This window comes from Mesoplodon mirus (genome assembly GCF_964341445.2).
Source record: "Mesoplodon mirus genome assembly, chromosome: 13".
Classification (NCBI taxonomy): Eukaryota; Metazoa; Chordata; class Mammalia; order Artiodactyla; family Ziphiidae; genus Mesoplodon; species Mesoplodon mirus.
In genome coordinates, this window is record NC_138989.1 from 40150375 (window position 1) to 40162914 (window position 12540).

A 12540-nucleotide genomic window follows, 5' to 3' on the forward strand; every position below is an offset into this window, starting at 1 on the left:
CCACACCCTGACCCATTCTCCCAGCCACAAGTGATCAGACTGAGGATGGGCAGGCCAGCCAGTCCACTGTGGCCTGGAGGGCAGGGATGAGCTGCGACAGTGACATGGCTACGCCAAGAGTCTGGGAGTCTGACCTGTAAACTTGGGGACTGCATACAAGATACGTAGGCAGAAGAAGCTGATCCAAATGAAAAGGAGTAGGGAGAGAGAAAGAGAGTAAAGAAGGGACTTTGAGATGACAGAGACAACTTGGCTTACGAGGGAAAGAGAGCAGCCTTGATTTCTGATGGGTTTTCTATTCCAGGAAGGCCTGGATGGAAATGATAATACCATACCTAACATTTACTAGGTACTCGGTTTATACTGGCCACTGCATGAAGAGTTTTGCAGGGATTGTTTATTTTTTTAATTCTCACAGTATTCCTATAGCAAAGGTACCATCATTATCATGGTTTTACAGATGAAAAAAATGAGATTCAGGGAGAGAAAGCGATTTGTTCAAGGTCACACAGTGCATAAGCAAAACTGGGACTGTGTTTCATTTTCTTATCCATATCCCTGTAACTACAAAGTTGCCCACTTGCCCCACCCACAGTCCCAGCCCCGAGACGTGGCTCTGGCTTCCTAGCTGGCTCTTAGAATCCTCCTGTCCTGCTCAGGAGCCCGGGCCCTGATTCGGAGCCTTGTTCCAGTTCCCGGTACTGATCACCATGCCCTGCAGCCTTCCAGGCCTTATGGGCGCTCTGCCCAGGCCACAGTGTGCCCTCTGGCGGTCAACATGGTTTTTCTGCGAGTAGAGGGCATGCAAGCAGCAGGGCCTCCCTACTGTGGTCCGCTCCCTTCTCGGAACCCTCAGGACACTGCACCCATCTGCTGACTCTATGTTGCCCGTTGCCCACCACTGGGTTGCCCTCCAAGCTTACAACCTGGGAGAAAGGATACTGTCTGGGTCCCAGCATCTCTGCATACAAGTCCAAACCAAGGCTTCTGATAGAGAAGGCACTTTATGAGATGGCGTTTTGGTCAGGCTTCAAAGAAATGCTGATTAGCATATTAAGAGGACTAGACAGAGATGAGTGATGACAGGCCAACCTCAGCCCCAGGTAAACAGAGCCCGACCTTCGCCTCTCTATAAAAGCATCATGTTAATGGGCTGCGTGAGTTGAGTTAGGAAAAGTATATGTCAAAGCATTTTGTTGGTAGGAAAACAGACTAACTAGCCATCTCGGCTAGTGATTAAAAAGGTTTGAGTCATATCAACTCTACTTGGTGAGGACACATAGAAAGAACTGAAAATGAGGTTTTAAATGACTGTGGATTTCAATTATGTCTGTGACTCTTGACCTCTTTATTCAGGACAGCTTAGAAGGGAAATTTTTCAAGTTTCAAAAGTAATTTAGTCTTTCCAGGGATAAAAAATTAAAAAGAAAGAAAGAAAGAAAACGAAATTAGTCATTCCAAAACCTGCCTATGGCTTGCTTTATGCATATGATTCCTTCTACAAGAGTACTAAGAAGGTTTTCAGTTAGTTCTTCAGTGATAGAATTACGAGGAAAAGTCATTTCTACTACCGTTCAGGTTCCCTGAAGCTCAGATCAAATGTTAGCTGAATAATTTCAGTGCAGCTTCATTCACATCCTGGCACAGTGTACCATAAAATGTCAGGACTCTTTGGAATGGCAAAGCAAAAATTAGAAATCAGATTTATCTAAAAATATTAAGAAATTAAACCAGGCAAATATCCTTGTCCTCATTTTGTAAATTCAAGAATTTTCTGACAATGATTCAATGTGTCAGCTGAGATTTCAGAATAAAATATTGGCTTCCAAATGTCCTACCTATATAACCGTCTACCACGTACAGGCCATTTTAATGGAAACTTTTAATTAGACTTTTTTTTTAACCTCTTCATAACTTGTGACAAAGTCAGCTGGGGTTGATATCACTTTTGCTGTATTCCTGACACTTCTTGTTTTCTTGGAATGGAATTAAACATGCAAAGTTTACTCTTTTACAGAAGACAGAACTTGGACTAGTCTGACCTGGCTAGATCACCTTTAACTATAAGCTTGTGGTAGTAAAAAGATTATGGTGTGAGGGTACAAAGGGGTTACTGCACTCTATGAAAAGGAAAAATTTCATCGCTTTCCCCCCCTAAAGCAATTCTTATTTTATAAAACACCTCTCCCTAAATAACAATCTTTTCAGATCTGGACACTCACAATTCCAAACAGTTGCATTAGATGCAGTTGTTGGAAGGGCATGTCACTTGCTCCTTGACCCAAGGGTGGGCTCCTCCCGTTCCCAGGCTGGGTAGCCCACTTTGCCCAGGTTATCCTCACTCCTGAGGGATGAAATACAGCTGCGGTGTGTTGTGGCTACCACGGCGCTGATGGCTTACTCTTTAACTTCTTGGCTTTAATGCCATCACACGACTCAATTTAGGGTTAAATGGACATAATTCAGGCAACATTTGAAATATGATCTCTTATGTCAACTTGGTTTTTTACAAACAGTACCTTAGGCATACAAATAATGCATCTTTACAACCAGAGTTTTTGAAGTGCCAGATGTACAGAGAGACTTGACCATCTTGATAATCTCTCATTTCTAAATTCACATTGGTACCCTCAATAATGGCCTCCAAATCAAACTGAAGCAATCTAAAATAAATTCCTTTCATTAATTTTCAAAAATGAAGACTCTGATTCAGAATCAATCAATGATTTCAAAATAAGAAGGACCAACAAGAAAATACTAAATTCCAATTCCCAAATGTCAACATTGGAAGGTATGGAAGTGCTGTTTTTTTCTAAAAGCATCCTTTCCCAGGAGTATTACTGGGGCCATCCAAACCTAAGAACATCTTTAAAATTCTAAAATTATGATCTTATATTCATAGCAGTGTCTGTCACGTGACAAGTGCTCAAGAAATACAGATTGAACATTGAATAAAACAATTATCAAAATTTGGGAACTTGAAGATATTATCAGGATCATTTTGTCCAGCCTTCTAATTTTCAGATAAAGTTAACAGAGGTCCAGAGAGGTTCATTTACTTGTTCAAAACCACACAGCTAGTTAGTGGCAGAGCTGGATCTAAAACTCAGGATTCCTGACCTCCAATCCACTTTGCCCAAAGGCTCTTTTCTTTTCTCAGGTTGCTTATGCACTTGGATTTCTAAAGTCTGAAGAAGCCTGTGGCCAAGAGCTCAGGCCGACCTTAAGGTTCCTATAGCTATTCACTAACGAGCATACAGGTCTTCCCACATCAGGCCACATGACAGTGGGAATCTGCCTGCATGTCATTTACTGGTAAGTTATCAGCTTGACTTTTCCCTAGAAAACTACCTTTAAAGTAATGTTACCTTAATCTGAAATGTTTCGTTAAAAACAAATGGATTAGTGCAGAAATAGTTATGAGAGGCTAATTATAATTATAATAAATAATAAATATATTATAAATATATAATTTTATATATTTTATAAATATATAATTTATAAATATATAATTATATATTTATAATTATATAATATATATAATTATATAAATTATATAAATTATATTTATAATTTATATAATTATATATTTAAAATATATAATTTATTATAATTTATAATAACTATATAATAAATTATATAATTTGGATGGTTCTATACCATTTATAAATGTGTCCTGTATTACCTTGTAGTCCTGTTCCTTTAAGTATCAGTTAATTGATTTGCCAGATAACTTCTTTTGGTAAATGAAGTCTCAATGGTGTTGTAATCGTGAGAGATGAAGGTGCGGAACCCAGTAATAATTCCAAGAACATGGACTCCTCTTTGGCTCAGCACAAGAAGTGGTGGGTAAGAGATAAGGCAGCATATCAGCAGAGGGACTGAGCAAGGGCAAGGCTACCTGACCCGCCTCTATTTACCTACGTCCCAGGCTAGCCTACTCTCCTGACCCCAGTACAGCCATCATTTATTTGAACAGGAGGTGGCAGAGTATGTACTTGACCTCAGACGCCAAACATCTGAATAGTGGCGTCAGCCTGATTTCCTAAGCTTTCGGGTGAGCCCAAGGCAAAGAACAAGGAAAACCCTAATCAAAGATGAACTTTTACCCAGAGGCAAAAGGGTTTAGAGACGCCCGGTGCTGACTGGTTATCTTAGGCACGTGCTGCCACAGGACCACAGGCCCGCACCCCCCCCCCCCCCGCCTACCGCCCCATGCGCACGCGCAAACATTACCTGCCTCGGCTGGTTGACTTTTGCTCCTGAGGACAACAGCAATCGAATCACATCCAAATAACCACCTTGGGCAGCTAGGAAGAGTGCGGTGGCTCCATCCTGACAGATAGCAAATTGAAAGTGTTAACAAGTCATCTTTCACATTTATTATAAAAGAAATTAGATTTTTATTTCCTCCCCTCCCCCCTTTTAACATGTGTGGCGTTTTCTTCATTGAAGAACCATTCTAAAACATCACACTAAGTCAGGCTGAAAGGTAAAGTTTAAAATAGACAGTTGTATAAGGATGAGTTACGACATATGTAATGACTGTTCACTCTATAAAATCTTGGTCATACAGCTTATGATACATCTAGTTGGAAAACTCAGGTTTTCCAAATAATCATCATTTTCCTCTGTCTGCATAGGTTTCTCATTAGCTGCCTTCTGCTTTTGTTGCATGATCTCAGAGTCCACCCTCTTGTGTTTAGATTTTAAAAAACATACACATTTAATACAATTTTCCATTGCAATCCTTTTGTCACTAAGAGCTAAGTGTTCATTAAAAAACAAAAAACAAAATAAAATCTGTTAATAAAAAACAGGGCTTCCCTGGTGGCACAGTGGTTGAGAGTCCGCCTGCCGATGCAGGAGACACGGGTTCGTGCCCTGGTCCGGGAAGATCCCACATGCCGTGGAGCGGCTGGGCCCGTGAGCCATGGCCGCTGAGCCTGCGCAGCCAGAGCCTGTGCTCCGCAACGGGAGAGGCCACAACAGTGAGAGGCCCGCATACCTCAAAAAAAAACCCAAAAAACAAATCCCTCAAATCTATTTTGTGTGCTCTAATGAATTGGGAATGAAAAGTATCCTTTTAATTAGATATTCCCTACTCCTTTCTCTTTCGTGCTCCCTTATCCATGTTCTCCCAACATGCAGTTCCTCTAAGCTTTAAAACACAAGATGCTTCCAGAATACCCACCCTGGTAAGAATGTCCATGAATTCTCTCCGTGCCAGCCCAGCGGACGCCAACAATACCTATATACACAACTAAGCAGTCGTGCATAAAAAGCCCAAAGCAAGTGCTTGTTTCCAATTTTCTTTAGTTTTCTTTTTAACTGGGCCTGTACATCTTTTGGGCATTTCTTTTTTCTTGAAGACGTATCATTGGTTAATTTCAGCAAGTACATCGGTCAGTCGAGAGCACACCTCCTGTCCAGGTGCTTACTTCACACAGACAGCATTCACAGGACAGAGTGAGCCTCATTACTTTCAGACCTAAGTGGAAAACTACTTAACCCAGCTAATTACCACCCCTCTCGGTCAGGAACACTAACCACAGGATCAAAGCACCTTCCCTACAAGTCCAACCAGGCAGAGGGTGCTGAATTTCCAGTGGGTGTCAGCTGAGCTGCCAGACTGCCCTCAACGCAATCATTAAAAAAGTAATCAGCCTGTACAGATTCTTTCTTTGTTTTTGGCCATGCCACTCGGCATGTGGGATCCTAGTTCCCTGACCAGGGATCAAACCCGCACCCCTGCAGTGGAAGCTCAGAGTCTTAACCACTGGACCGCCAGGGAAGCCTCAGCCTGTACAGATTTTTAAGCAAATGTTTGATATGGGGATACAATTTTCAGCTGTTCCTTACTGTGTTGCCACAGAAAGTCTTCCCTGCCCTTAGCAGCTGATAACTCTTAGGAATTTTCCAAGATGGATCTCCATGCATTGGATTTTTTTTTTACTGTGCGTTACACATTTCTGTTCCTAGAAGTTTTCAAGAATCATTGACACTCCCTTCCCCCTGCCCTGTATTTCAACTGTTTTTAATGGAAACATTTATATTTGGACTGTTTAGGTAAGGGTAAAAGTCTTAATACAAAATGGAAGTTCTGGTGCATGAAATTTCTAGGTTACCTTATAACAGAGAGGAATTTACCATGGGAATGGGATCTCCCCAAACTCTACATTTGTAAAATTAAGTGTTGCTTCAAGGAGCCTTATGGAAGAATGTTATCTAACAGTACAAAATCTATACCCACAGTCAATTTGGGTTGCTGACTATTAATGGTAATGCTATGAAAATCATAACCCATTTCCCTTTTCCAAAGACAGGGGCTCTTCCTATTCAACCTGCACATACATATACTCATACACACTCTCAGATACAACTTCACTATATACAGTTGAAGAAATACAGAGCTGCAGACCCCTGTTTCTCAGATGTGGCCACATGTCAGAACCACCTGTTGCCCAAGCTGCCCTCAGAGAATCCAGTTTAGTTGGTCAGGGGTGGGCCCAGGAAGTGGAATTGTTTTTTAATGATCCCTGGTTCTAATGGACAGCCAGAGTTGAGAATCACTCCTTCAGACCACAGTCAAGTAGTTTAGTCATTGAACCAGGAATGCTACAGGTTCACAGAGTGGTAACAGATTTTGAAGTGCAAAGCCTAAGGCTAGTTTCTATGGATTTCAAAGAGGCCGGTGATTTGTCAGAGGTATCTGTGTAAACTCTGCAAAGGGTGTTCAAGTGGAAAAGTTCACACTTACTCATCTCATTACACGTCTATGAAAGTATAGCACCCCTGGGCATAGGGCTCATGTCTAGTGGTACAATAGCCTAAAATATGGTTCCTAGACAAATGGAAGCAGAAATTCTTCCACTCCTCACCATGAGACTGTCAAGTCACTTTATCTCCCCATATTTTATTTTTTCCTCCAAAACCAGAATAACATTTGCCATAAATTCTACGGAATTAGAGTGACCATTAAAAATGCTTGGGTGGGGCTTCCCTGGTGGCGCAGTGGTTGAGAGTCTGCCTGCTGATGCAGGGGACACGGGTTCGTGCCCCGGTCCAGGAGGATCCCACATGCTGCAGAGCGGCTGGGCCCGTGAGCCATGGCCGCTGAGCCTGCGCGTCCGGAGCCTGTGCTCCGCAACGGGAGAGGCCCCAACAGTGAGAGGCCCGTGTACCGCAAAAAAAAAAAAAAAAAAAATGCTTGGGTAATGTGCTAATTGTCAATTAGCTGCAAACAGACCCACACTGGCAGTGAATGCCTTTCAGGGTCAATGGCGTGCATGTATTTCAGAGGTCTTCATTCAACCATCCTCACTTCTCTTCCAAATAACTTGATTTCTCCTTTTTTGTGTTCTTCCTCCCAAATAACTTTACAACAGGAGGACTTATGTTGGTTTTCAGCAAGTCCATACACTGGGCTTGTCATGTTACAAATAAGTATGTATCACATTATTTTTGAAGCTCTTAATTACATAGGTACATGAAATATAAGTGCAAGAGATTTAAAAGGGCAGAGCAAAGATGGGTAAATAAGATTATGGGTTTCTACATAGAAAAAGCTCACCTGGTTTAACTCTATCTTTTTCCTTTGATGTCTCAGACGCCAATTCTTTTTTTTTTTTTTACCCATATTCAAACTGTTCTTTATTCTGCCTAACATGCATTGATACAATTGTAAGCTGAAGGTCACCAAGGAATATTTTCTTGGTTCTTCTGTTCTTTTTAGATCCATGAGATGATCAGACAAGAAATTCTGGAGCAAGTCCTCAACAGGGTTTTTACCAGAGGATCCTCCCCCATCACTCATTTCATAGGTATTGAACTTTGGAAGGGTGGATAAAGTTGTCAGGAACATTTTTATTTAAATGTCATAATGCTTTTGGTCCTGGAAAAAAAATTTAATGATACAGTAGATTGACATCTTTAATGACATCTTTGATTATGATGCCAGTAAAACATAAATGCATTTATATTGTCTATGGTTGTTAAGAAGGAAAGGAGCATATAACTAATGAGTGAAACTCCTATCTTGCATCAACTTTCTCTCTTTTTTGTTTTAATACTTCTCAGGTGAGTGCTGTCCTTCTACTATCACTCACTGACCTCCCATTCTCTTAACCCTTGACATTCTGACTTCAGTACTGGTCTATTTGGTGACCTCTGAGTGTTTTGCTCTTTTAATACATATATCCTAATGCCTAAATCCACTGGTCATATCTTAATCACCAACTTTCTTAATTTCTCTATCATTCTACACTGTTTACAACTCCCCTGAAGTTCTCTGATAACTGTAATAATTTATATCAGATGCTACTTCTGGCATAGACTGCGATGCTATGTGTGATGAGGGAATGAGCAAGTGTCCTCCAAGAGCCCCCTTGAAACACACTCACATAAAGTTGGTCGTGGATGTTGGCTCCGTGCTTCAGCAAGGTCTCCACCACCTTCATGTGCCCATACTGACTGGCGGCCAGCAGGGCAGTGCCCCCGTCCTGCGGTCATGAGAAGTATAAACGCATTAGAAACAGTGAGAGCACACATCTTACCAGCAGATGCTCTTCACATGGTGAGAACTTTGGAAAAGAACTTCCCATACATAATAACAAACTCACTTTTCCTCTTTTATCTCTTTTACTTTTTCTTTATAATCATGACAGAGTTCATCTTAAGGGCATCATTATGTTGTATACTGGGGTGACTTGTTTGAGATATATTATAGCTACTTGCTAAGTTATTATAATTAATTTAGAAGTTTCTCATGTCAAACGCAGAATCATCTCTTGGCCTCTCAATAAAGGAAACAGAACAGGAAGTCTGTACCAATTGTATCTTGGAATCACCAGAATCATCTCCTGTGGTTTCACCAGAGACCCAACTGACAAACATCGGCTTCTCCCTGTGGGTCCACCCAGTTGTAGGTCTCTGAGATTAAGGTGTTTTTAGGGAGTAGACCTCTTGGGCCCCTGCCTTCACGGGACGAGATCTGCATGCACTGAAAGCGGGGATAACTGCAGCCTATTCCATGTGCTTCTCACTCTCCTGCTTTGCATTTTCCTTTGAACATGTGCCAATTTGTCCAGACCTCTTTTAAAATGGGCGCTAGGACTCAACAGAGCACTGCAAAGTAGATGCGGCCTGATGGGACATTCCTTGGTTCCCTCTCCTCTACTTTTATCTCTGTGCCTAAATTAAAATTAGCTTTTACGCCAACCACACCAAATACTGACTCACTGAGTTTGTGGTCAACTGAAACCCTTTCTTTTTTTTTTTTTTTTTTTTTTTTGGCTGAGTTGGGTCTTCATTGCTGCGTGTGGGCTTTCTCCAGTTGCGGGGAGCGGGGCTACTCTTCGTTGCAGTGCGCTGGCTTCTCATTGCCGTGGCTTCTCTTGTTGTGGAGCACAGGCTCTAGGCACGCAGGCTTCAGTAGTTGCGGCATGCGGGCTCAGTACTTGTGGCTCGTGGGCTCTAGAGCGCAGGCTCAGTAGTTGTGGTGCACGGGCTTAGTTGCTCCGCGGCATATGGGATCTTCCCGGACCAGGACTCAAACCCATGTCCCCTGCATTGGCAGGCGGATTCTTAACCACAGTGCCACAAGGCAAGTCCGTTAAGCCCTTAATGGTTTTTCTCATGTGCTGGGCTGAGGCTTTCTCTTTTCCCATCTAGGATTGTTGTGTTGTTTCTTTGGCTCTGTGAATGGGTATGTGGACATTTGAGCCAACTGTAAACAATCGAAGAACGTGGAATGTGGTTCTAAAATACAAGTCATAGATATAAGATAGTGTGGTTTCTAAATTTGGGCATAGAGTGTTTATTCAAAATGGCTACCCTCGCAGCCCCACCCTCAGATTCAGTAGGTCTGGAGTGAGGCCCAGAAAGAGGCATTTGACCAGCCATGTGAGGTGACCGAGAGGTGCAGGAGGCAGGTGGGCCTCCTTTGGAGAAACACTGCTGCACATGGTCCTGCATTCACAGGTAGGCAAGGTGCTGGGGGGTGCACATGGCTGAGTAAGGCTTCAGCAAGGGCCCGGCTGTGTGGTGGGAAGAGCTGCGTTTTGAAGGGTGGGGAATGGAGGAGAGAGACTGGAGGGCTGAGGCTGGTGGGGGTGGGTGTAGGTGGAGGCTGGTGGGCACTAAGAAGTTGCTTATTAAGCTATTAGCAGCAACGAGCACCAACGTTTCCAAGTTTTGTTGTGTCAATCTTCCCAGCTCTTTGCCTAATAGGTTTAGAGAACAGATAAAACATGATGATCATCATAGAAGAGCTGATACCTTTTATTTTAAAAAACACATTTTTGGGGACATAGGTTCAATTACAATGAGAACAGTTGACACAAAGTCAGTTTGGTTTTTTTTTTTTTGTTTTTTTTTTTGCGGTATGCGGGCCTCTCACTGTTGTGGCCTCTCCCATTGCGGAGCACAGGCTCCAGACGCGCAGGCTCAGTGGCTATGGCTCACGGGCCCAGCCGCTCCGCGGCATGTGGGATCTTCCCAGACCGGGGCATCGGCAGGCGGACTCTCAACCACTGCACCACCAGGGAAGCCCACAAAGTCAGTTTTGATGACAGGATCATATTAAAACTCAAAGCGTCCTGACACTGTCTTCTTCCCATGGAAAACTCTTGGCCACCTGCAGTTGACCTAATGGAAACATGTGGAACTGCTCGCCCTGGGTCCCATGTTCCATGGATTTCTGGGACAGCACAAACTGGCTCGTGTACAAAGGCCAGCATTAACTTGTTAGCTAAGAAGAATGAAGCAGCCATGTGGTCACACACGATCATTTGACGTAGTTCAGAGTTGAGTCAGGTTTGTAGAACTTTTAATTTTAGTTGTATCGCTTTTATAATTAAAAATAAAATGATATTTAATATAAAATATTTGTACACATGTATTTTGGATTACTGTATATTATATTCAGCATGTCTGGAGGCATGTACACAGTCCAACAGTAGGTTTTAGAAAAGACAGAAACCCTTTCTGAAATTCAGATCTACTTGATAGTGTTTTAACAGGAAAAAAAACTCCACTGGAAACTCCTTTGATATCAAAATATCACATACAATGAATTAAGAAAACCTAAAAGTTTCCAACGAGGGCAAATTTTTAGGAATTTTTTATGACTGAAGTCATTTTTTATGACAGAAATAAGTTTTCAATTACAATGTGATGGCAGTTCAAATTCTTCTGCTACAAAGCATTGTCATGAAAAGTCACGTTGTGAACACAAAAGTTATCTTTCTGCAGCCTCGGTTTTCTTATCCACATGTCAAACATGAAGAATCAATGACTTCTGCAAAGGAAGAACCACAACTTGCCCAACTATATAAACTGTAAAAACTGTTTACAGTTTTTAGTTTACAGTTTTTAGTTTATAGTTTACGTTAAACTATATAAACTGTAAAAACTATATAAACTATATAAACTGTAATCATATGTTATATATTTCAGTGAGGACATTTCAGAGAGTAAACTGCCTGCCAAACCCTCCTTAGAAATCTCTCAGATTCACTAGGATTGGCTTAATACTTCCAACAATTCCTATCATAGCACTGGGATTAACCTTGAAGCAGAAAAAAGCATATGAAAACAGGGAAAGTTATAAAGCACCTGCTACTGTATCCATCCTGATAACAAAATTTAGTGTCCCAGAGTAGAAAGTTACCAGTACAAGAAAGAATCTAAGCAATTCCTCCCACCCCGAGTTCTCCAATTGTGAGCCCAAAGTAAAAATGTCATGTTTTGAATTGGATTCCTAGGACTACCCCTGAATCATTACAACTTAACCTTGTGAAACCCACCTTCTTAGGCTTGAAAATCTTGTAAAAAGCAAAGCAAAAATTCATACTATAGATGAAGAGAAATGAAAACTCATGACTGCTGAAAGTCTTCAACAAGGTATAAAATCAGGAAAATTCTCTTACTTTGGTCCTGAATTCAGTGGATGCTCCAAATTCAAAGAGAAATCTCACAACATCATTATGTCCTTGTTGAGCAGCGAAGAACAGGGCAGTTGTACCTGACTGAGAGAGAGAGAGAGGCTGGTTTTAAAAGATATTTGGCTACATTACATTTGATTTATATGCTTGTAAACAAAACAAAATCCTTGCATATAAACTTCCAGCCTAGGAGGGGGCTATATTGAACAGACTGTATTCCTTGTTCAGGTAAGTGACCAGTGTCGAGGCTGCTGGGTTCCAGAAATGTTAAGATGTAACAAGGTCTGGATGAGGAAACTGGGCTAGAATAGGAAAATTCTCATCTTTTTTTTTTTTTTTTTTTGGCTGCCCTGTGCACATGCGGGATCTTAGTTCCCTGACCAGGGATCAAACCCGTGTCCCCTGCAGTGGAAACATGGACTCCTAACCACTGGACTGCCATGGAAATCCCTCACCTTCTTAATAGACATGAATTTTAGAGACTACCAAAGTGTGCAAACGCTATGTGTCTAGAGAGCCAACTAAAGGAAACAATGGCAGGTACATCTTCAGGAGACAAATATTCTGATATTGCAAAATGGATTACAGATGAACC

The 12540-nt window shown here is 41.7% G+C and overlaps 1 protein-coding gene across 9 annotated transcripts in view; it reads right to left on the bottom strand.

The window, feature by feature from the left end:
* The window catches only part of ANKRD29 (ankyrin repeat domain 29), a 43637-nt gene that overhangs the window by 14165 nt on the left and 16932 nt on the right, over nt 1-12540 (bottom strand). For 7 of the 9 annotated variants that reach the window (XM_082640301.1, XM_082640299.1, XM_082640298.1 and 4 more), the window contains 3 exons: nt 11931-12029; nt 8403-8501; nt 4237-4335 (listed from right to left, as the gene is read on the bottom strand). In XM_082640301.1, coding sequence (XP_082496427.1) covers nt 4237-4335; nt 8403-8501; nt 11931-12029 — 297 coding nt within the window. Of the gene's footprint in view, nt 1-4236; nt 4336-7573; nt 8376-8402; nt 8502-11930; nt 12030-12540 lie in introns of those variants that run through there. The other 2 variants (XM_082640300.1, XM_082640302.1) reach the window with 2 other exon arrangements.